This window comes from Vombatus ursinus, unplaced genomic scaffold (assembly GCF_900497805.2).
Source record: "Vombatus ursinus unplaced genomic scaffold, bare-nosed wombat genome assembly UNPS02014779.1, whole genome shotgun sequence".
In the NCBI taxonomy this organism is placed as follows: domain Eukaryota; kingdom Metazoa; phylum Chordata; class Mammalia; order Diprotodontia; family Vombatidae; genus Vombatus; species Vombatus ursinus.
The window spans coordinates 847,883-871,676 of NW_020954557.1; the positions used below are offsets into that span (position 1 = coordinate 847,883).

The following is a 23,794-nucleotide window of genomic DNA, read 5'->3' on the forward strand; positions in this document are numbered from 1 at the left end:
CTTTGGTTTTCAGGATTTCTAATTTGGTATTTAATTGGGGATTTTTAATTTGTTATTTTTCTAGCTTTTTTAGTTGCATACCCAATTCATTGATCTCTTCTTTCTCTATTATATTTATGTAAGCATTTAGAGATATAAAATTTCCCCCTAACAACCTCTTTGGCTGCATCCTGTGAGTGCCTTTTAGCAGGACATAATTTCCTTCTTCATCTCTTTTAATTAGATCTATTTTTGCTTTTACTTTGTCTGAGATCAGGATTGCTACCCCTGGTTTTTTTTTTTTTGCTTTTTTTTTTTTTTACTTCAGCTGAAGCATAATATATTCTGCTCCAGCCTTTAACCTTTACTCGGTGTGTATCTGTCTGCTTCAAATATGTTTCTTGTAAACAACATATTGTAGGATTCTGGTTTTTAATCCACTCTGTCTGCTTCTGTTTTATGGGAGAGTTCATCCCATTCACATTCATAGTTATGATTACTAACTGTGTTTTTCTCTTCATCCTATTTTCTGCCCATTTATACTTTTCTCTCTCCTTTCACCTCTCACCAGTGTTTTGCTTCTGACCATGGCCTCTCTTGATCTCCCCTCCCTTCTATCCGCTCCTCTCCCTTTTCTTTCCCTTTTCCCCTACTGCTTCTTCTGTCCCTTCTTTCCTGCCTTCTATCCACCCCCTCCCTTTTCTTTCCCCTTTCTCCTTCTACTTCCCTATTGAGTGTGATAGGTTTCTATAACCAACCAAATGTGTGTGTTATTCCCTCTTTGAGCCAAATTCGATAAGAGTAAGGTTCAAACAATGCTCACCCAACTCCCTTCTTTCCCTCTACTGTAATAGGTCTTTACACCTCTTCCTCTGATATAATTTACCCTATTCTGCCTCCCCCTTTCCTCTTCTCCCAGTATGATCCTTTTTTTTTTGCCCCTTGATTATTTATTTTTATCATCACATTAAATTTAACTTATTAAATTAAATTCAACTTATATATTAAACACCCTCTGTCTTCTAAATGCCATAGTAAAGATGCAGTTCTCAAGAGTTACAAGTATCATCTTCTTGTGTAGGGATGTAAACAATTTAACCTTATTGAATAATCTTTTTTTTTTCTTTCCTGTTTATCTTTTTATGCTTCTCTTGAGTCTTGTATTTGAAGATTGAATTTTCTGTTCAGTGCTGGGGTTTTTTTCTTATCAGGAATTATTGAAAGTCCACTATATCATTGAATGTCCATTTTTTCCTCTAACAGATTATACTCAATTTTGCTGGATAATTGATACTTGGTTGTAGTCCAAGTTCCTTTGCCTTCCACAATATCATATTCCAGGCCCTGTGATCCTTTAATGTAGAAGCTGTTAAGTCCTGTGTAATCCTAACTGTAGTTCCACAATATTTAAATTTTTTCTTTCTGGCTGCTTGCAGTATTTTCTCCTTGACCTGATAATTCTGGAATTTGGCTATGGTATTCCTTGGAGTTTTTATTTTGGAGTCTCTTTCAGGAGATGATTGGTGTATTCTTTTGATGACTATTTTACCCTCTGGTTCTAGGATTCAGGGCAGTTTTCTTTGATAATTTCTCGAAAGATGCTGTCCAGGCTCATTTTTTTTATCATAGCTTGCAGGTAGACCAATAATTCTTAAATTATCTCTCCTGGAACTGTTTGCCAGGTCAGTTGTTTCTCCAATGAGGTATTTTACATTTTCTTCTATTTCTTCGTTCTTTTGAATTTGTTTGACTGATTCTTGATGTCTCATAGTCATTAGCTCCCATTTGCCCAATGCTAATTTTAAGGAATTGTTTTCTTCGGTTAGCTTTTGTCCCTTCTTTTCCATTTGGCCAATTCTACTTTTTAAGGAGGTCTTCTCTTCAGTGAGTTTTTGTACCTCCTTTTCCATTTGGCCAAATCTACTTTTTAAGGAGTTGTTTTCTTCAGTGATTTTTTTTTTTTCCATCTGGCCAACTGTATTTTTTTAAGTAATTATTTTCTGTGTTCAATTTTTGTCCTTTCTTTTCCATGCTGTTGACTCTCTTTTCCAACACCCCTTATTTCTTTTTTTTCAGTTTTTCTTCTACCTCTCTTATTTGACTTTTAAAATCCTTCTTGAGCTCTTTCAAGAAGGTTTTTTAGGCTTGAGACCAGTTCATATTCCCCTTTGAGGTTTCAGATGTGGGTATATTGACATGGTTGACCTCTTCTGAGTTTGTGTTTTGATCTTCCCTGTCCTCATAGAAAGAGTCTATAGTCAGTGTTTGTTTTTACTTCTTGCTCATTTTTTGGCCGATTTTGTGGCTTTTAAAGTTGAGCTCTCCTGCTGGAGCACAGGGGGTACTGTCCCAAGCTTCTTATGCTGTTGTCCAGGGGCCTAGTCACTAGCTTTGTTCCCTAGGGCCTCAGGCACTGGCTGCTGGAGGCTACAGGTGTCTGGCAGCTTACCTGATGCAGAGCTAGGGTCTTAACGGTAGCGTTTGGCGTATGCTGAGACCAGATGTTTTTCTGAGTTTCCCTGGGACTGTGCTGAAGTATGGGGATGTCTGGCTGCTGGAAGATGCCTGCCCGCCCAGGACTGCACTGAATCACTGGGAGGTCTGCTGCTGGAGGATGCCTTTCTGCCTGGGGCTGCACTGGCACATGTAGTGGTTCTCCAAGCTGGAGTCTTCTGGTTCCCCTGGATGTGCTAAGGTGTGTGGGGGGTCCTGGTGTTGGCATTTGCCTTTTCTACCACTCTGGGGCTCAGAATCTCCTGCTGGTTTGTTGAGGTGGAGTCTACCATGGACTTTCTGGGATGCTTCCTATACTGGAAATGTGCTCCCCTTTTACTCAAGTGATATGGACCTTATTTGCCTTATTCTCTAAGTCTTCTGAATCAAAAGACTGCTCTGCCACATCTTTCTGCTGGCTCCACTGTTCCATGATCTGTTCTGGGGTGCCATTTTATGGGTGTTCGGAGATGAGAATGGGAGAGGGACAGCGATCTACTGCTCGCTCTGCCATCTTGACTTCTGGAAGTTCCAGATCTACATAGCATTTTAAGGTTTACAAAATGTTCTCCCAATAATCGGGAGGGAGAGAGATAGTGTATTATTATTCACACTTTACAAATGAGAAAACTGAGGCTCAGAGAGGTTAAGATTTGTTCAAGGTGATATAACTACTTGTCAGAGCTCAGTAGTCCAACTAGTTGTTCTCTTGCCATCTCTTCATTTATCATGGGTTTCAATTCCCTGATCAGTTTTATTCCCTTTTTCCTAGTGTTGAAAGCCATTGTCCATAGTATGAAAAAAGAATTAGAACAGAAAGTTAGTTGTGCCATTCTTCATCATTATCTCATCCATTAAAAGTAGTGATTCTGTCCTTTAATATTCCTCTTGGCTGCAGCCTGGCTTGTACCACCACCTTTTTCTTTGTTCTTAACTGTTATTACCAGTCTTTTCTAGTTATGAAATTTACCATTCTTACATGACCATACCACTTGTTAAATAAAATTTCAGTTGCCTGTCCTTGTTTTGTATCTCCTAAATGCCTTTGTTTTTGTTTTTAATCAGTGTGGTATAATAGAAAGAGTGCTGTATTTGGGATCAGAAGAGACATGAATTTAAATCTGGTCTACATGATCACATTAGCTAATAACCTTAAACTCACGTTGACATTGCTGTGTTGGCATATGAACTGAAGGTGTAAGTCACTAAAATCAAGGAGGTAAGGAGCCATAAAATCAAAGAATCTGATGAGTCCTAGTGGTTGGTAAACAGAGATGATGAAGGTGATAATGATGATGATGATGATTAGCTAACATTTATATAGGACTCACCGTGTTCCAGGTATTGTTCTAAGTTCTTTACAATTATTCTCTTATTTGATCCTTGCCATAACCCAGAGTGGCAGGTGGTATTATTATCTCCATTTTATAGATGAGGAAACTGAAGCAAATAGAGGTTAACTAACTTGTCCAGGATTACACAGCTCTTAAGTATTAGAGGCCAGATTTGAACTTAGGGCTTCCTGACTCCAAGCCCAATGCTCTATCCACCTTACCACCTATGTACCTTAGAAATGTTGATTTTGAAAGAATATACAGATAGCTGGCAAATTTTAGTATTGGGGCCTACTATTTCATTATTTTTTCTTAATTATTTTTCTTTATCATTAATATCAAAGATAGATGCCATATAGAACACAGACATAAACTATATGCGGTAAACTTAAATTCAGGAAAAAAAATAACAAATTTCTTCTTGCCTATACAATCATAAGACTTTTTTTTTCCATTTTTCAGAATACTGGGAGCATACTTCACACTTTGACTCATCATACCAGGTGTGACCTTAACATCACTTTTTATAACTATTATTCAAGAAAAATTCTTATTTAGAAAACATATGATATTAAATTCCCTAGTTCTTTTTCTTTCCTAGGTATGTTACAAGCTGTGCCTTTGCACCCAATAGTCTTTTACTTGCTACTGGGTCAATGGACAAAACAGTGAACATCTGGCAATTTGAGCTGAAAGCACATTGTCAAGGTTAGTAGGGATATTATCTCTAACCTAGCTCGCCCCTTTCAGCATTTAGTTTGGGAACACAGTAAATCTTGTGACAAGTTGTTCAAATTGCTTTCCTTAATATAAAACATGAAATACAGATTTATTATAATTTTTAAAATCCTTTCGGAGAGGTCAGAATTAATAGCTAGAAGTACATTAAAACTGTAGGAAAGTGCCTTTGGTGTCTGATTGTGTGCATGTTTAAATATTTTCTCACAATATCCATTTCCATAATTTTTATAGAATTCTCTGTTTAAGAATAAACAGTTTACAGAGAGAATAGAAATAATATATTTTCTTGACCTCATTTTGGCCACTCGAGGCAGTAGGAGCAGCTAACTTACTGACTCCTGTTTTTGTCAGTTGTACAGACCTCTATACTGATACACAAACAAGAGGGCAAATAGAACACCTTGTTCAATCTTAAAATAGAAGAAAAAACACATGTATCAGGTGAAAAAGAAAAGGTACAAGGAAAAATATTTCATTTTGAATCTTCTGGAAGGTATTAAATAATGGAATGAAAAATTAAGGAAATTTAAATAACTTTGTGAAGTAAGTAAAAAATTTTAAGGAAATGCATTTTAAATTATACATATTGTATTTGCTTTTTTCCTCATGGTTTCTCAAGCAGGTAGGCCAGAAGATGAACCAAAGCAATTTATTGAAGATTGGTCAGAGGAAGAAGTTTCATTATGGCTTTGTGCACAAGGTTTAAAAGACCTTGTTAATATTTTCAAGATGAACAACATTGATGGCAAAGAACTGTTGAATCTTACGAAACAAAGTCTGACTGATGACTTAAAAATTGGTAAGATTAATAAAAAAAGACAGTTTTACATAAGGAAAGATTATGTATAAGTACTTTCTGGAAAGTTGTATCCAATTGTATCAAACTGTTTTTCTCTAGATATGCTAACATATGTACTATTGTTGTATTTATGTATTTAATTTGTAATAACAACCTTAAGAACTAACTGAAATTACAAATAAGAAGGAATATTTAATTATGGTACAACCTCAGTCTACATAGTGTAATTGGCATGTCAGTGGAAAAAACAATTTAATGAGTCTATATACATGAAAATCAAAAATAGACTCACTTTAGTAAGGACTCCTTTCCCTGTCCCTAGTTGGGCTAGGCTAGGCTAGGCCAAATTGGAATGATTCTAGTTACCTGGGGATTGTTAGCCTGGACTGCATTATGATGCATCATATGACACCCACCACCTGCAGTACATATATATTGAATTGTTTTTCCACTAGTGGAGACTTATGATCAACCGCACACATCTGTAAGACAATTGGCTGTTATGATTTGGAAGTATAACCTTTTAATGCAAGAAAAAGCAAAGCTGTGAGCTTTGCCTGATTTACCTAAAGTTCAAATACGATGTTTTAACCAAGCATAATTCAGTTACCTACTACGTACATATTATAGAGTAGAATTTTGATTAATCATAATTCCTGGTCAGCAGGGAACTCTGGTTAATCAGAAACCTTCTGTTGTTGAAAATCTTTCTAGAGTGTACTAGTATATTTTCTTACATTATTAATAAGAAAATTATTAATATAACTAAATGTTTGATGATTAAGAATCTTGCAGTTCATTATTGTTATAATGTGAATATGTGGAAGAGGTATTAACCTCATTCTATTATCCTCAGGTAAAAGTCACAATAAAGCAGATTTGGACTCACTTCTGTCCAGAATGGAATGAGTCCCTTTTACTATATAGTTTTTTAAGCAAACAGCTATGCTTTGGGATGATATAGAAAGAGATTAAAACTTTAGGTTTGGGTTGAACTGTATGGCTTTTGAAGTGCCTTCTAACTTTAGGATTTTTTATTTTATAATATTATAATTGTTCAAGGTATCAAGTGGACTGACTCCAGGACATACCCTGGAACTTGGTTTTTGGACTCTGAAATCTTAGTTTATTATTTGCCTTTCCCTCCTAAAAATAAGAGTATATAGTCTACTTAGATGAGGATTCTAATTATGTAGGTCCTGAATTATAAGAGTTTTACTGTACCATAACAAGCCACTAATGTTACCATGTGAAATAAAATTATTTTGCAAGAAAAAGTAGTCATTTCCAGTTTATAAAAGATGGTTACAAATATAACAGTAATAAGTTCTAATGAAAATAAGATGATTTTTTTTTTAGAACCAAGAGATCATCAGTGTGGTTTAAAAAAAAAAATTTCTGATCTGACACAAAATAATTTCATTGGAAAGTACAGTGAATTGGGTTTTGCCATTATCAGATGTAAGCAAAAAATTGAGCAATATCTCATTACTATCTTAACTTTGTGGTTGTCTAATTGAAGAAAATTGCAGTAGGTGATATTTTGTCTGAAAATATTTCAGTAAATATATAACTGTTCATTTGTCACCAAAGCTCAAGAATTTAGCATGCTCAGCACATTTAACACTTTTACTAAGTAGGATAAGGATTTTATTTTCCTACAGTATTCTGGAAATCTTGAAAAATTCTTAAGTTTCTAAACTTTAATCTTCCACAGGTGCTATTTTAAGCTGTAGTGAAATCCTACTAGTATTTGAGTTTTCAGAAAACTAAATAAGACACTGCAGGAAAATGTACTAATGGGGTCTAAGATTGTGTCTAAGCATTGAAAAAATGTGCTGCACAGCAAAATGTGATAATGAGGAATATGCTAATGAGATTTCACTTTATAATCCTCAAATGCAGAACTATTTTACATTTTTCCTTTGTGGCAGAACAGATAAAACAGCCCCTGCATCAATGTGACTATATTTGAATTCCATTTAATACTCTTCATATGAAGAAAGCTTATTAATTGTGCACCAAAGTAGAATGAGTAGAATGCATTGGACTGTTAAAAACTAGAGTAGCGTATCTGTTGTGCTTGACACTTAAAATAGAGCATTTTTAAATGAGTTGAACAACCTGGATGTTAGATTTTTTATTTGAAAGAGAATTTTGTAGGTTCTATATTAAGGAGCTGCTGCTAACTCATACACCTGTTGGAAAAGAATGCTTTTAGCTGAGCAGAGGTGTTGGTTTCTTTCTGGGGTGGTGCTTATTTTTTTGCCAGAGGAAAGTCATTGCTTCGTAGTGAATGGCTAGGTGCTGCCTGGCACTGGAGGCTCCTGCTAATAAATTAGATGTGGGACAGCTCCTCATTACTCCTATATTTTGGCATGTAATAGAGAATGTCCATGCAGAGATTACATATGTATTATATGTATTTTAATAATTATACCGACACCTCATATGTATGGAAGTTTACATACCTGGAAGAGACACTATAAGTTGAATGACATAAATTGATTTCCCATTGAAACATAGAATCACATCCTGAAGAATTTTTTTTTTTTAGAAAAATAACCAGAAATAGAATTTAAAAGAAATTTAAGTATAAATTTATGTTGAATCATATAAAGTTTTCTAAATAGCATAAAGAATCAATTAAACAGGGCAGTGTAATAATTCATTTGTAAATTTTTAAATATTATATGCTGTCATAATATACTGTACAAAATTTTTACCTTCAGAATTTATTTTCTACTGCTACATTAAATAAGGTAAAGTATTACTTCAACAGAGAAATCAAATTCTGGAGAGATTCCATAGAGATGTTTAACAAGAGTGTTTGAATACACTTTGGGAAGACTTTAAGGCTACTTCTTAGCTCTTTCAAGAAATTTATACAAATATAAATTTCCCTATAGCAGGTAGGCACAGGTGATGGTAAAGATCAAAGTTGCTGGTTTTCCTGACATTTGAGAGAGAGTATCCATTTTCAGAAGTGACTTTAACAAGTTTGGATGTTGCTTGCTATAAACCTAAAATTGCAATAGATCACATACTTGTCCATTCTTTCCTTTCCTATCTTTTCTCCAGGCCTTTGCACAGGGTGCTCCTCTGGCGTGGAATGCACGTCTTCACTATATATGCTTCTTACAGTCTTTATTTTCTTTCAAAGATCTGCTCAAAGATCACTTTGTACATGAAGTCTTTCCTTATCCTTCTGCCCAAGCTGCCAGAACCTTCCTTGCCATAATTATCTTGTATTTATTTTAATATATTTATACAAAGTATGCACATCTTCTTAATGGAATATAGGTTCCATGGGAACAGAGATTGTTTCTTTGTTTCCCCAGCCTGTAATGCAGTGTGGGATACATTAATTCTTGATGGATTGATTCTTCATGCGTGAATCAATGGCTCACTTTTCTTCGTTCTTGGAAAAATTAAGGTTTTGCTAAAGATCTTTCTGTGTCCTCTGCTTTTACTTCTCTGAGCTTATGGAGAAATAAAAATATTTTCAGGGGAGATTTTTTTTTTGCACTCAATTTCATGACAAGATGGTTGCTGTCAGAGAAGATTCCTCTTAATCTGCAACCTTGTCTTGAAAGTAGATAGACCTTTCCATTTTACTTAACAGACTATATTGTCCTGGTATCTTATCTTAAAGTAATGGTTTTATTAGTTGAGTATCACCAAAAAGATGTTTGCTTTTGTTGCTTTTAGATAGTTAGTTATTCTGATAAGTTTTTCAGTATTATACTTTTGTGTGTATTTTACATTCCCATTGACTTTAAGATAGCCCCCTAAAAAATTATCATTATTTGGTAGACTAGAAAGAGCTCTGGTTCTGTCTTCAGAGAATTTAAGTAAAAATCCAACCTGTGACACCTATTACCCTTTGTCACCTTGGGTAAGTTATATAGCTTCCCTAGGCCTCAGTTTCATTATCTTTAAAATTATGTGGTTGAACTTGGCATCTAAGGTACCTTCCAGCTCTATATCTATACTGTCTTTCCATTCAAAGCTTTGGAAAAAATTTCAACTCTTTTATCTCTGACCTATGAAAATAATAGGAGAATGTTTTCTCATTGATGGTTGATGCACAAAGGTAGTAGGTAAGTACTACAAAAAGCTGTTATGTGAAAGCGGTGTGTTAAATTTTTTTTGTTTCTATAAGACTAATTGTTGAATCAGTAAAAGTTTCATCTACCAAACTGAACTGCAGTAATATGCTTCATTACATTAATCATCTGGAGCAACCAAACTATACATCTCCCCAAACCAAGAAATATTTAAATTAAGAGTCCGAATATTATACCACTGGCTTCCACAGCAGCTTATGTGTAAGCTTATTTGTATAGGCTCCTCAAAAATGAAGTACTTAGAAATAAAATGAAAAATTGATCTCTTAGAATAGTTTTAGAATACAGATTATTGAGAAACATTTTTTGTCATTGATTTGCAAACTTTTCTAAAAATTGACCTTGATTTATACACATATCTTTCATACTAGTGGGACTGTTAAAAATAAATATAAAATAAAGTAGTATATTTGGCTGAATAAATGCTCATTTTACATTAATTTAATTTTTAAGTGAATGTCATATTTTACAGTTTTGTTAAATTCTGAATTATATTTTTAAAGTAATTTTTGCATGTAACAGCTTTCTAAAATGATAGAGGTAAACCTTGCTTTCCAATTTTAATAGTTTCTATTAATTCAGACATTTAATTCTCAAGATTAACCAAGATCTAAGAACAAGGTTTATTATATAGATAGTCCCCACTTTACAAAACATCTTACGTATAAACAACATGTATATTAAAATGGATATTCCTGCTTAGAGTCATACCACCACGTTCCCAGGTGTCATTACCATGTGAAAAACTTGAGACAGATAAGGAAACGGATGACACTGTATTAAGGGAGGCTGTGTTTGCTTGTGGAGACAGGGTTGGGGAGAAGGGTATTGGGCTCCTTTTAGGACAGAGGCTCTTATCCTGAGCAATGTGTAAATTTATTTTTTTGTAACATTTTGATAAGTGTATTTCAATATAATTGGTTTCCTGTAATTCTATGTATTTTATCTATGCATTTAGAGACATTATTCTGAATCATTCATAGACTTCACCAGACTGCCACTGAAGGGTCCATGACACAAAAAAAGGTTAAGAATTTTTGCTTTAGTGTCAAGTTAGAGCTCCTCTTCTAGGGATGGAAAAGAGAGATAACAGTGGTTGCTTCTTACCTCGGTCTGACCGTTGCATTGCTAACCCCTTAAGCTTCTCTAATTTTGTACCTAGATCATTAATTATGCTTCTTTCTTCCCCTCTTGTCAGCTGCTCAGCTCTTTCCCCCAGCCCCAGCTTGCTCATTCTGAATGCTCTCTAGATTAAATTTCATTCCACTCCACTGTGGACCTCCATACTGTCTGAATAAACCAGAAATAATTAGCTGCTGGAACATATATGTTTTAACTCTTATACTTGCGTGACACCTTTCAGTCATTCAGTCAGCAGGCATTTATTAGGTGTCTACTCTGGGCCAGTCACTGTGAGGGTGCTAGGAGTACAAAGGTAAAAATGGCACAACTTCTACCCTCCAGAAACTAATGTTGTCTTGGGGAAGACTACACATGAGTAAACAGAAAATATATACAAAATAAACATAAGACTTTTGGTGGGGAGGAAGTGGAGGTAGTAGTAGCACCTGGAGAGATCAAGAAAGGCATCCTATCATAAGAGGCAGGAGCCGACCTTTGAGGGAAGCTAGGGATTCTAAGTGAGGTGAGAATGAAACACAGTCTGAAGGAATTTGATGTGTGAAAAACTATCATTTGTTGGCTCACTCCTCCTATGTCCCAGTAGTCATCCATGGGATTCAGTCTGATCAAACCTGGAAAAACCTCTTCCACTCTGGCAAGAACAAGGCTAGATGAAATGCTGTAATTGTGGGCTTTGGACAGCATGAGGCTATAGGGGGCAAGAGAAGAGGAGGGAGTGCTGAAAGCATCAGAGACAGAATTTGCTTACTACAGCTTTTTTTGTATGGGGCTACCCCTTACAAAGCATAGGAAAACGTTTAAATTTTTACTCCTCTTATATCACTTATACTCTACAGTTAAGACTCAATACAGGCTTATAGTATTCATTAGTAATTAAGCTATAAGATAAGTCTGAGGTTTTAGTGGCCAGCCTAGGAACTTAAACACTCTATAATATCATTTCTATAGAGAAAAAATAGTTTCTTTTTTCCACACAGCTTCCTTAACAAATGAACTTTTGGAATACAACTTGTTCCTAAGTTGGCTACCTCCTTAGCCTCCCTAGATTTCTTTGAGACTTGGCTAAAATCCTCCTTTTACTATTACAAGAGTATTTTTTGTTTTCTTTTTATACTAATTTTTTCAATTAGAAATTTATTTTCTCTCTTTCCCATCTTTCCTCCCAAGCCTCCCCCCCAACAAGTCCCTTGCCTCTGAAATTACCTTCCATTTATATTGTATGTGTGTATATGTGTGTGTGTGTATATATACAGTTATATATAGTTATTTATATTGTGTGTGTGTGTGTGTGTGTCACACACACACAGGCAAGGATAATGCCTTTGTGTCCCTAGCATGTGGTCTAGTGCCTAGCGTATAGTAAATACTTAATAAGTACTTGTTGAAAGTTGAGGTATATGATTGTAATGTTTCATTTTCATGTATAACCTTGAATTTTAGTAACTATTTAAAACTAAAGAAGAAAAGAATAGCTCAGACTTAGATGCTTTTACATAGGATAATTTTCCTCTTGAGACTAATGACAGAGAATCCAAGGAATTTTTTATGGAGTCATAAAGCCATAGAAGAAATAGTTTCAAGTAGTGTCATGTCCCATGAAGAAATCCTTTATTTTTTTCTAGTGCTTTATTTTAAATATCGTAAGGTCTTAATTTGGGACTCTGTTAAGAGAATTTCATAGGCAACATTAACAGTTTGCTAGTGTGTTTTCATTATTTTCTCAGTTTGATTTGTTTAGAAGCTTATATTCTTTTTATGGGAGTTACTTCACTTTCTCCCTCTCCCCCTCCATTTTCACCCCATTTTTCTCCCTTTTCCCTTGGAAACACTCTACAAACCTGGCTGATGGTATTTTTATCTTTTTTTCCTTTTTACTTAGCAACAGTAAAACCTACTTTTATAAAAACCAAAATGGCAAAGTCAACAGAATGTCCTGTTTACACTTTTCTTCTATACTTTGTCTGTGATCATGCTGTAACAGATCAATGAGCAGTGAAGATAGTCATGCAAAATATTATAAAATATATATATCCATTATAATGCTGTATTGTACTTGGAATTCTCAGAGTGATGCCAACACTTTTAAATCTTGATAACCATAGTTGGGAAATGTTTAATTTTGTGAATAAGAAAATTGAATTATTCTATTTTTTGTTGTATGTTCTTTAGGGCAACTTGAAATTTTAGGAATTTTTAAAGTCTAAGACTTAACAATAAATTTTTCTAATGCTTCTAGCTTACTTTATTTGTTTTTCTTTTTTTGTTTTGTTTTATTTGCTAGGCAATGGGGTTAAGTGACTTGCCCAGGGTCACACAGCTAGTGAGTGTTTTGTATCTGAGGCCGCATTTGAACTCAGGTCCTCCTGAGTCCAGGGCCAGTACTCTATCCACTGCGCCACCTAGCTGCCCCCCAACTTACTTTAAGTAAACAAAAATGTAGTCTTTGAAAATACATTAAAATGTTATTTCTTTTTTTTTTTAAAAAGAGACTTAATTAAAAGAGAAAGTATTATCTGAAGGTTTTTGGTTACTTTAAGTGAAATCTTGCCTAGTCAATCATAGTCATCTGAATTTAACAGTTTTAATCTTTCTTCAGAATCTCTTGGTCTGCGGAGTAAAATATTGAGGAAAATCGAAGAGCTGAAAGTAAAGGTGGAAGCCCTTTCTTCTGGAATCCCAGATGAATTCCTATGTCCAATAACTAGGGAAGTAATGAAAGAGCCTGTCATTGCATCAGGTATGTATAGAAACAATACCAAATTTATCAAAACATATTGAATAACGTAAAGTATCCATCAAAGTGTACTTAAATGTGAAGAATGTTTAAGGTCCCTTGTTTAGAAAGGTTGCTTTGCTAAAGTACATCATAATTTTAAACCATTTTTTTTTCAGATGTTTCTGTTAACTTTATTCTGGTATAATTTATTTAACTGATTAGTTCTGTAGGATGATAAATAATTGAACATTGTGCTGTTTTGTGAAGAAAAATGCAAAATTTTTTGTTTGCTTAATAATGGATTCATTTAAACCTGTGATAATCATGTTAAGTTACCAAATTGTGGAACACGAAATACTAAAGTAAGAACTCTTTTATTAAGTTTTAAACAGATTTCTGATAAACTATTCCAGTTGTATGATGATGGCCTCCACTAACCAAAATTTTTAATACTTTTTTAGTCTTTAAAAGAAATAAGAATCAAATTATACTTTTTTATAAGAATATATTGAATTTGGTAAAACTATTTTACAAATCATATTTTTAAAATCAATAATGCTATTTTTTTAACCTGAAGTAATTTGATGTGACTATTTTGGATTTTTTCCTATATTTTTCTTGAATGCTTATTTACTTGGCCAAAATCAGGGAATCCTATTCTGTTTTGATATATCCTCCACATGCATGGGATAGCTGTGTGGCAGAGATAGAGTGCTTAACTTGGGGTCAGGAAGACCTCAGCTGGATAGCTTGGAATCCTCCCTCAGACTCTTGGCAAGTCATAATGCTTTCTTGTCCTGTTTTCTCATTGGTAAAATGAAAATGATGCTATATAATAATAATAATTATATATAATATTCTGCCTTATAGAGTTGTGAGGATCAATTGAGGTTACATATTTCAAATGTTTTACAAACTTTAAAATGCTGTACAAATGTTAGTTATTATAATATGCACCACTGGTATTGGAGTGAATATTTCTGTTAGGGAAAAAAATTTTGTTTATTTGAGAATATGAATCTTATTCTCATGTTACTGTATTTAAGGTTAGCTACATTTTTGTAGGGTTTTAAAATTTGCCTTACCTAAATGAACTTGGATGATCCTCACAACAACCCTTAGAGAGGTACTATTATTATCCCCATTTTACCTATGAAGAAAAAGAGACTTATAGAAGTAAAATCATTTGCCCAAGGTCACACAGCTAGCAAATATTAGAGCAAGGCTTCCTGATGCCAGTGCAAGCACCCTGTTCTCCACTTTGTCTTTCTGCAAGGGAGCTATCTGGGCTTGAATGGAGCTAAAGTGTTATGCAACATAATGATAGGGGAAAGGCAAAGGAAGGGAATAAACATTTAGATAGTGCTTACTATGTGTCAGGCCCTGTGCCAAAGCAGTTTTTATAAATATTATCTCATTTGATCCCACAACAACTCTGCAAAGCAAATGCTATTAATATTATCCCCTTTTTACAGTTGAGTCAACTGAAACAAACAGAAGTTAAATTGCTTGCACAGGGTCTCACAGCCAGTGAGTTCATGAGGCCAGATTTGAACTAAGGTCTTCCTAACTCCCAGCCCAGTGATCTATCCACGGTGCCACCAGCTGTCTATTCTTAAATAGCTTTGCCTATTTTGAAAAACCTTTTTTTTTTTCCTTCCAAATATAATGTAAGAAAAAGCACATCAGTTTAGCTAAGAAGAGTGTCACCCTTGAATAAAAATTGTTGTTGGCATAAGTTACTCAAACTTGTTCAGTTAAAAATCACTAAACTGAGAATGAATTCTATAATGTCATCCATATATTAATCCAGAAACATGATTAAATAAATTTGTTTTTTTAAAACTATTTTTCTCCTTATGTTTTTGATTTGCAGTTGTAGAGTCTGTGCCCCAGCACTAAGCCTGGTTCTGCATGTGAAATTCCCTATACATTATATAACAATCTCTATCACCCACTGATAAGAACTCTGTTCTGTTATTTATGATGACTTTTTAAGGAGTGAAATTCTCTTGGCAGGGTTAACTCTTGTCAAGCCGTGAACTTGCCTTTTCTTGGTATTCATTGAGTTAACCCCACCTTCATAATGTTTATCATATTTTTTTCCTTAGGCTATTATACCGTATTGCTCACGAAGTTCATTGCTAAGCTATACTGTTAGACGTGAGTAGGAGAGTTAGAAGACTGTATAGGTGTCTGGGAAAGTAGAGCTCACTCAAAAGAATAGATTTTTGACTCTCCAGCAACTGAGTGCTTTTCTCAGTGGGGTAGTTGACAAGGAGAGGTCAGCCAGATGAGTATTCCAAGTCTAGAGATATGTCTGAAAGGTAGGGTTCCTCAGAGGCAGAATGGCTGCCTCTTTTCATCAAAACAATTACTTTTTTTTTGTAGGGAATCTTAGACCTAGATTAGTATTAGAAACCTTCGTTACTTTGTGGGCAGCCCCCCAAGAGAGATAGAGAACTGTGGTAACAGGAAGTAGAGTTGTCGACAATTTGTAGGCTTGGGTATGAATGAATGTTTTTTGTCTTTTGGAGTTTGAGGTCTGACTAAATGAAGCTTGTTTTATATTTGATGGTGTGATAGCCTTGATTCTTGTATGGGAGCTGAGGGATCTTTTTTCCATTTTTTTTGGAGGGGAGACCTAGACTAGAACCAAATTCTGATGTTCTCAGGGGAAAACCTGGATAGGGGCACAGATGAAAGAAAATGATTTATGAAAAACAAAAACAAAAGCCAAGATTGAGTGTAGCCTGTGCTAACCCATCGTCTTTTGGGTCACACAGAATCTAGTCATTCCTTTAGTATTACCTAACAAGGTAAAAGTGATCTTTCCTTCTGTAGTTTATTCTTAACATTTTGTCTTCACCTTCCCCCGTACTTAGCTCACTATTCCAGGTATCATTTATCTATGTATGTGTATTTTCCCCCAACCCCATCATTAGACTATAAATTCCTAGAGTATGATAAATGTTACATCTGTCTTTGTATACACAATACCTAGTACAAGGCCTTGCACAGAGTAAGCACCGAATTTAAAAAAAATTTTTTTTTCAAAAATAAAAGATTTCATCATCATGGAAACTGCTTTAAAATACTTGTTATTGGGTAGAGCATACTTCAACCTGCCAGCTCTTAGTGTAGTTCATTTAGTTCTGTGTTGTGCAGGTTGTTGTTTTTTAAATATTTTTAAAGCCTATTAAAATGTATATGCAACCTTTTTTATAATATGCATTTTCCTTAAATCTAAGATTCCTTAAGTTTGTATTACAATGCATTTACTTATGTGGAAGTAGTGAAAACAAGAAATAAAATTAGTTATTAATGAGGTACATAACATTTGCTAGGAAATGTTATATTATAATTGTTTTTGTATAAATCTGTTTGATTAAAATTCATCTAACTGCATTTATACTAAATTATCAATGCATTCATAATTTTTTTTTTGAAGAACTGAGTAAAGACTCCTAAATCAGATTATTGATTGCAATTTCCTAGGTAGGCACATAACTATTCTCAGTCTTCCTTATTTATACATGAAAGACTGTATCAGGGCACAGCCTGATAAATCTAATGATTTCATTGATACCTCTATGCTGACCTTGGTAAATACTGGTTTAAAGCTTTTATTGAAATGCTTTTTCCATTTAGCAGGGGGCCCTGACTTTCTGCCAAAACAAAGTGTTTGTTTTTTCACAGTATGACTTTTAATTCTAATGTAATGTTATACATTAATGTCCTACTCTAAAGCTGCTTCATATTTGTATGGAAGTGATCTTGAGAGCTCAAAAACTATTATAGTACATCGCAGGGCTTCCCAACGTAAAAAAGCTTTGAATACAGGCCCACGGATGGAATATTGCTCAGGAACAGACTTAATTACATTTTGAGAATCTCATCACCAGAACATTGGCTGCAGCAACTCATGAAATCATTTATAAGACATGGAATAGTTGTGATCTGTGTAAATGGAGGGAGCTCTACTCTGAAAATCAAAGATATTTTGAAGTATTTTTAATGCCATGCAAGATGCTAATTTTATGTTTGTCTAAACAACTGCTAAAATAATATTTCCTTAGTTTAGGTTGGTACTAGGTACTTGGTTACCCACTAATGCCCATGGGTAATGAATTTTAAAGCATTTATTAGATGATAAAGACAAGTTTGAAGGGTGTTTATGTTAAAATAATTTATGATGTACAGTATCCTCCAGTAGTTTTCTAGCACTTGGCCTAAGCTTGACTTTGATTACTTATTTAGCTGATGAGGATTCTCTCAAATAATACGGATAAAATTAACAAAACAACAATTAAAAAAGCACCCCAGTACTCAGTGAACTCTTGTACTATTATAGAATTACTTTGCTTTGTGAACAGTTGTTCCCTCAGACCAAGCTAAAAAGCAAAATTGTCTTTCCTTTCAGTTTGACAGTTTACTTCTGCAGAAATGTCCTGTCTCGTAACAACACAAAGCCATTTTTAAAAACTTAAACTATAAGCCATTTTTAAAAACTTAAATTTTAAGGCTGGCTACAAGTTGGTCCCTGTCTGTTACATATAGTCCATTTCTTTTTATGATGTTTATTTCTCACCATATTTAGTGATTCACTTCTCTTCTAGAAGAAAGTATTCATTATATACCAGAATGAAATTTTTAAATACACTACAGGCCTTTGCACCCTTTCATTTCTTAATTATTAACTACAGTTTTCTAGCATACTTTTTGTCATTCTTGTACCCAACTTCCTGTTAAAGTCACTGAATTTCAATCTGTTATGTTGATTAGATTTGAAAGATCTTGTGGATTTTTTGATAGACTTCTTGTACTACTTTCTCCTCTACAATATCTTGGTTCAAAAGCTGCACTTATCATAGTGATGGTCTTTTTGTTTGCTCTCATTATAAGGGCAAGACTGCCAATTGTATCTTTAAAGAAGGTGGTATTGGGTGTATCATAAAACCAATAATACCCACTCTTTTATTTGTTTCTCCAAGAAGAAACTATGGGCTGTCCTTTAGCTTCACTTTCCTTAGTTCTTCTGATTCCATTTGTAGTGATAATGTCAGTATATATAAATATCAGCTCTTCTAGTTATTTAATAATGTCTTGGATTTAGAGTAACAGTAGTGAACTTTTAAGTTTGTATATGTTCTAAAAACTGATTCTTAGCACCCTTTTCCTTTTCCTCTTCTGTTATTCTACCATAATCACTGAAGAAAGAGACAGGAGATACATAGGACAGGGTGATTTTGCATTTTTCTTTTGTTTGATGGATTGCCATGACTAAAAAAAGAAAGCACTGAGTGGCTAACACACTGGTATTAGCCTCTTTGTACTTAGGCTCCAAGGTAGCATGTTACCAGGAATATACTTGGAGTTTTTGTGGCTTGGCAAGAACTACCAGAGCTTATAGTTCTCTGGAATAGCCTTTGAAAAAGATGATCAGGAAGATTCAAGGCCATATGATAGATCTAAATGAGCTCTCTATAGGAATTATCTACAAATAACAATAGGGCAGCTATGGGGCACAGTGGATAGAGTTCCAGGCCTGGATTCAGGAAGTTTCTTCATGAGTTCAGTTGTATCTTCAGACACTTTCTAGCTCTGTGAGCCTGGGCAAGCCACATACCCCTGTTTCCTCAGTTCCTCTTCTGTAAAATGAGCTGAAGAAGGAAATGGCAAAACCACTCCAGTGTCTTTGCCAAGAAAACCCCAAATGGGGTCACAAAGAGTTGAATGTTACTGAAAAACAATGGAACAAAACAGATAACTAATATGTACATCATCGATGAAAGCAGGAGGACACAGGTAGGCTTTTGCAACTGCTTTTCTATAGTAGGCTACATCTTAAAGTCATACAGTTTACTTAAAGGTATAAAGACTACAAGAACATACTGGATTTATTGTTTATTTAACAAACATTTTGACTTAGTAGAGCAAACTATAGATAGAACATTAAAAGCTTTTTTTTAAACAAAGTATCTCTGTGGCAGCTGGGTGGTGCAGTGGATAGAGCGCCATCCTGGAGTCAGGAGGACCTGAGTCCAAATCCGGCCTCAGATACTTGACACTTACTAGCTGTGTGACTCAGGGCAAGTCACTTAACCCCAATTGCCTCACCAAAAAAAAACTCCAAAAAACAAAACAACAAGCTATCTCCATTACATATGTAATAATTATACAAGATTACTTGGTAGCACAGTTCTTCATAGCCATGCCAAAGTCAAGTATCAAGCCTCCATTACTGACTGGACAAGGTGATGCTGAGCATCAAAAATAGAAAAGGCTTTATGGCGAAGATCTCAGGCTTGCTCTGGTCCTTGGGTCCTGCTTAGTGAATGAAGTCCAATTCTTCTCAGAATGCAGAATTGAACATAGAGTATAAGGCATTTATTTCATCTTTAACAGAGATGGCAGACCAAGTGGAGAAATATTTATTGAACTTGAATCAAAAGATGAAGTCACATTAGCACTGAAAAAAAGAGAGAAAGTATGGGACACAGATATGTCAAAGTATTCAAACAAGGTTGAAATAGATTGGGTGTTGACTCATTCTGATCCTGACACTGCCAGTGAAGCCTTTGTGTACCTTAGAGTCCTCTCATTTGACTGCAGTAAGGAAGAAGGTGACTTTTTTTTCCAGGGTTGAAATCATGCCAAATGGGTTGTGGACTTCTAGGGGAAAAACACTGGGGAGGTTTCTGTGCACTTTGCTTCATAGAAAATAGCTGAAAAAGCTTTAAACAAACACAAGAAGAAAATAGGACACAGGTACACTGAAATCTTCAAGAGCAGATAGGCAGAAGTTTGTATTTATGATCCTCTTTGAAAGCTAATGACTATGCCAAGTCCTTATGCTGGACCTTGGGCTGGCAGAGGCTCTAACAGAATTGATATAGGAGCCAAGTTTGAAAAACTGAGGTGTGGTGCCTATGGTGGAGAGTATGAAGGCTATAATGACCACCATGGATGAATGATGGAGAGGAAGAGAGAGAGAGACAGACAGACACACACACACCCCTATATAGAGATGTATATATACATATATATCCACACATATATATGTTTGTGTGTGTGTATGTGCTTATATATGGAGATGGCGGGTCTCCTCATAAACTATGATAGGCCACTGTGTGCACATTAGAGGATTACCTTACAGACCCTGCTGAAAATATTCATGCCTTTTTCTTACCACTCAAACATGTGAGAGTACACATTTGAAAGTGGACTTGGTGACAGACTGACCAGAAAACCATATGTTGAATTTGCTGCTACAGGACCACCTTAACAAAATAGTTAACCATTGGAGATTAAACAACATGACAAGGTAGTTATGTTGTACTTAAACAGTAAGCCTATTTAGGTGAAAGCAGTTTTTCCTATGGATTGTCAGTCTAATCTCTAGTGGTTAACCTTTTTGAGATGTTTGAGATGCATATTGGAGATATGCTTTTTTTGGCAAAACAAATATAAAAAATAAAACATTTGGTATGTACTAGTTACTTAGTTTGATATTCTATAAGGAATGTGTTTTTAATTTTTTTTTTAAGTTAATGAGGATGATTTTGAGATACAGTACAGATTTGTTAGGAATTTGGTCTTGCTATTTGTATTAACTTCTGAGGCTTTGATTTAAATCTTTCATTATATTATGATTTTCTTTTAGGTGTATTGCACTAAATGACACTTGTTAAATATATCTTCCTTTCAAAAACAGAGGGAACAAAAGATTACTTGATAGCTACAACCATAGAGAACCTTGTTTAACAGTTATCTGTCAATCTCAAATGAGGCATACGAGGAGAAGTTTATCAACAAAGAAGTTCACCAGCTCTCGTGTGCTGCACAGAGTTCATATGAAAGAGTGATTCTGAATCCTCCAGATACTGTTATTTATGGAAGATACTGTATTTATTATATTAAGCTCCAAAATACTACAGAACCACCTCAACAAAAAAATTAACCACTAGAGAGTAGACTGACAATCCATACAAGAAAAAAAAAAAGAATGTATGTTGTCCAGACTGTGACACAATTGAATTGTTACTATTATGAATCAGACTATCAATATGTTTATCTTGGATAGACAGGGAGCATTTAGATGGACTATATATCTAGTAATATGGGAGGCCTGTTTCTATATCTTAAATAAAAAACAGCTTGTAGCCAACCTTAAAACCTAACTTCTTAAAAATTGCCACTTGTACTTTCAATGACCCACACTACTCCTTGATGCAAATACCAATCTTTTCAGCACCATTATTCTTCTAGTAATGTTATATGGGTGTGAGGCATGAAATAGCATGTCCAAAGAAGCAGAATTCTCAAGAAAAACTTGAATAAGGGTGAACCCAAGAGAGGAAGGATTTGAGGAAGACCTGAAAAGGAAGAAGATTCGGTCCTTAGGAGAAAGATTTAAGAAAAAGGATATGAGGAGGAAAAGCAGCAAAAGAAATTGTCTAAAGAAAAAGAAAAAAAATATAAGCAGCTAGGTGGTGCAGTGAGTAGAGCTCCAATCTTGGAGGCAAGAGAACCGGAGTTCAAATGTGGCCTCAGACACTTGACACTTTTGACACTTACTAGCCATGTGACCCGGGGCATGTCACTTAACCCCATCACCTCACCCAAAAAAAAAACAATGAGAAGAAGACAGTAGGACAAAGTAAGGTGTTATTTGTGATGTATGGTTATGAGAGATGAAAGATTACTAAACCCTTCCTGAAGCCTTCTATTACCATGGCACAATTCTTTGATATCTCCATGGAGATTATATATTTTGAGACATTCTCTATTGAATACATATATACGTATATATCCCATCCCACTGGAAAGCTGGTCTCTACTTTTAGATCTTCCAACTCTGATAAGTGTGCCTTTTGACTTTCTAGGAATTAGACCTTCATATCATTTCCTGTAGTCTCCTCCCATTCTCTTAGTATTCTAGTATTCTCACCCCTCCTTTCCCAACCTTACCAGCAACCTACTGTATTATCTTAACCTATTAAAATGTAAGCTCCTTTTGGTCAGGGACTGACTGTCTTGTTGATTTGTATTTATATCAATTTATGTTTGGACATTTGAGGCCATGGGTTAAGCATAACTAATAAGATGAAGTAAAAATCTTGTTCAATCTTATCTCACAGGTGTAACTGAGCTTTGGTGAGATATGAGACCCAGGACTGAAATATAGCCCTGAAAGAGTATGCTGTAATTAAATTAATCAATATAGGTAAAGGATGGGAGCTGGAGGAGAGGGGCGGTAAGGAATGGTATCGTACATTTTACACATGAAAGGAACTAGAATAGGAAGAGTGGTGTATAGTATAGACCAGTGATGTCAAACTCAAATAGAAACACATTTCTGCAGCTGCATATTTACTTATAAAACCATAAATGAGCATTATGTGATATTTTTCTTTTCTTTTTTTTAATGGTAATTTTTATTTTTGTTTTCAACATTTACTTCCACAAGATTTTGAATTCCAGATTTTCACCCCATCTCGCCCCTCCCCTCACCACAAGATGGCATGCATTCTAAATACCCCTTCTCCTAGTCTGCTTTCTCTTCTATCTCTCCCCCTCTTCTCTTATCCCCTTCTCCTTCAATTTTCCTGTACGGCAGGATGGATTTCTGTACCCCATTTCCTGTATTTCTTATTTCCCAGTTGCATGTGAAAACACTTTTTTTTAAAACATGTGTTTTTAAAACTTTGGGTTCCAAATTTTCTCCCTTCCTCCCTCCCCACCCACCCTCATTGATAAGGCAAGCAACTAAATATAGGTTATATATGTGCAGTTATGCAAAACACTTCCATAGTAGACATGCTGTGAAAAACTAACTCTATTTCCTTTAATCCTATCCACCCCCCCGTTTATTCTATTCTTTCTTTTAACCCTGACCCTCCTCAGAAGTACTTGCTTCTGATTACCCCCTTTCCCAATCTGCCCTCCTCTCTATCATTCCCCTACTCTCTTGTCCCCTTCCCCCCCATTTTCCTGTAGGGTAAGACAGATTTCCACACCCAATTGAGTGTGTATGTTATTCCCTCCTTAAGTCAAATCCTATGAGAATAAGATTCACTCATTCCCTCTCACCTTCCCCCATTTCCCCTCCATTGTAAGAGCCTTTTCTTTTCTGGTTTTTTTTTTTTGTGGGATAATTTACCCCGTTCTACCTCTCCCTTTCTTCTTCTCCTAGTATATTCCTCTCTCACCCATTAATTTTATTCTCCAGATATGACCCCTTCATTTGTAACTCACCCTATGCCCTCTATCTGTCTATAGCTATATATACGTACATATAATTTTTTCCCCTCCAACAACCCTAATACTGACAAAGGTCTCATGAGTTACAAATATCATCTTTCCATGCAGGAATGTAAACAGTTCAACCATAGTCTCTTATGATTTTCTCTTTCCTGTTTACCTCTTCAATGTTCCACTCGAGTCTTGTATTTGA

General features: G+C 35.1%; 1 protein-coding gene and 1 pseudogene across 3 annotated transcripts in view; both read left to right on the forward strand.

Moving 5' to 3' along the window:
- Positions 1 to 23,794, forward strand: part of LOC114045953 (WD repeat, SAM and U-box domain-containing protein 1-like) — an 81,570-nt gene that overhangs the window by 44,862 nt on the left and 12,914 nt on the right. For 2 of the 3 annotated variants that reach the window (XM_027866166.1, XM_027866167.1), the window contains 4 exons: positions 4,269 to 4,309; positions 4,408 to 4,514; positions 5,167 to 5,346; positions 13,216 to 13,356. In XM_027866166.1, the coding sequence (XP_027721967.1) occupies positions 4,269 to 4,309; positions 4,408 to 4,514; positions 5,167 to 5,346; positions 13,216 to 13,356 (469 nt within the window). The remainder of the gene's footprint in view (positions 1 to 4,268; positions 4,310 to 4,407; positions 4,515 to 5,166; positions 5,347 to 13,215; positions 13,357 to 23,794) is intronic. The other variant, XM_027866168.1, reaches the window with a different exon arrangement.
- Positions 19,596 to 20,556, forward strand: LOC114045954 (annotated as a pseudogene).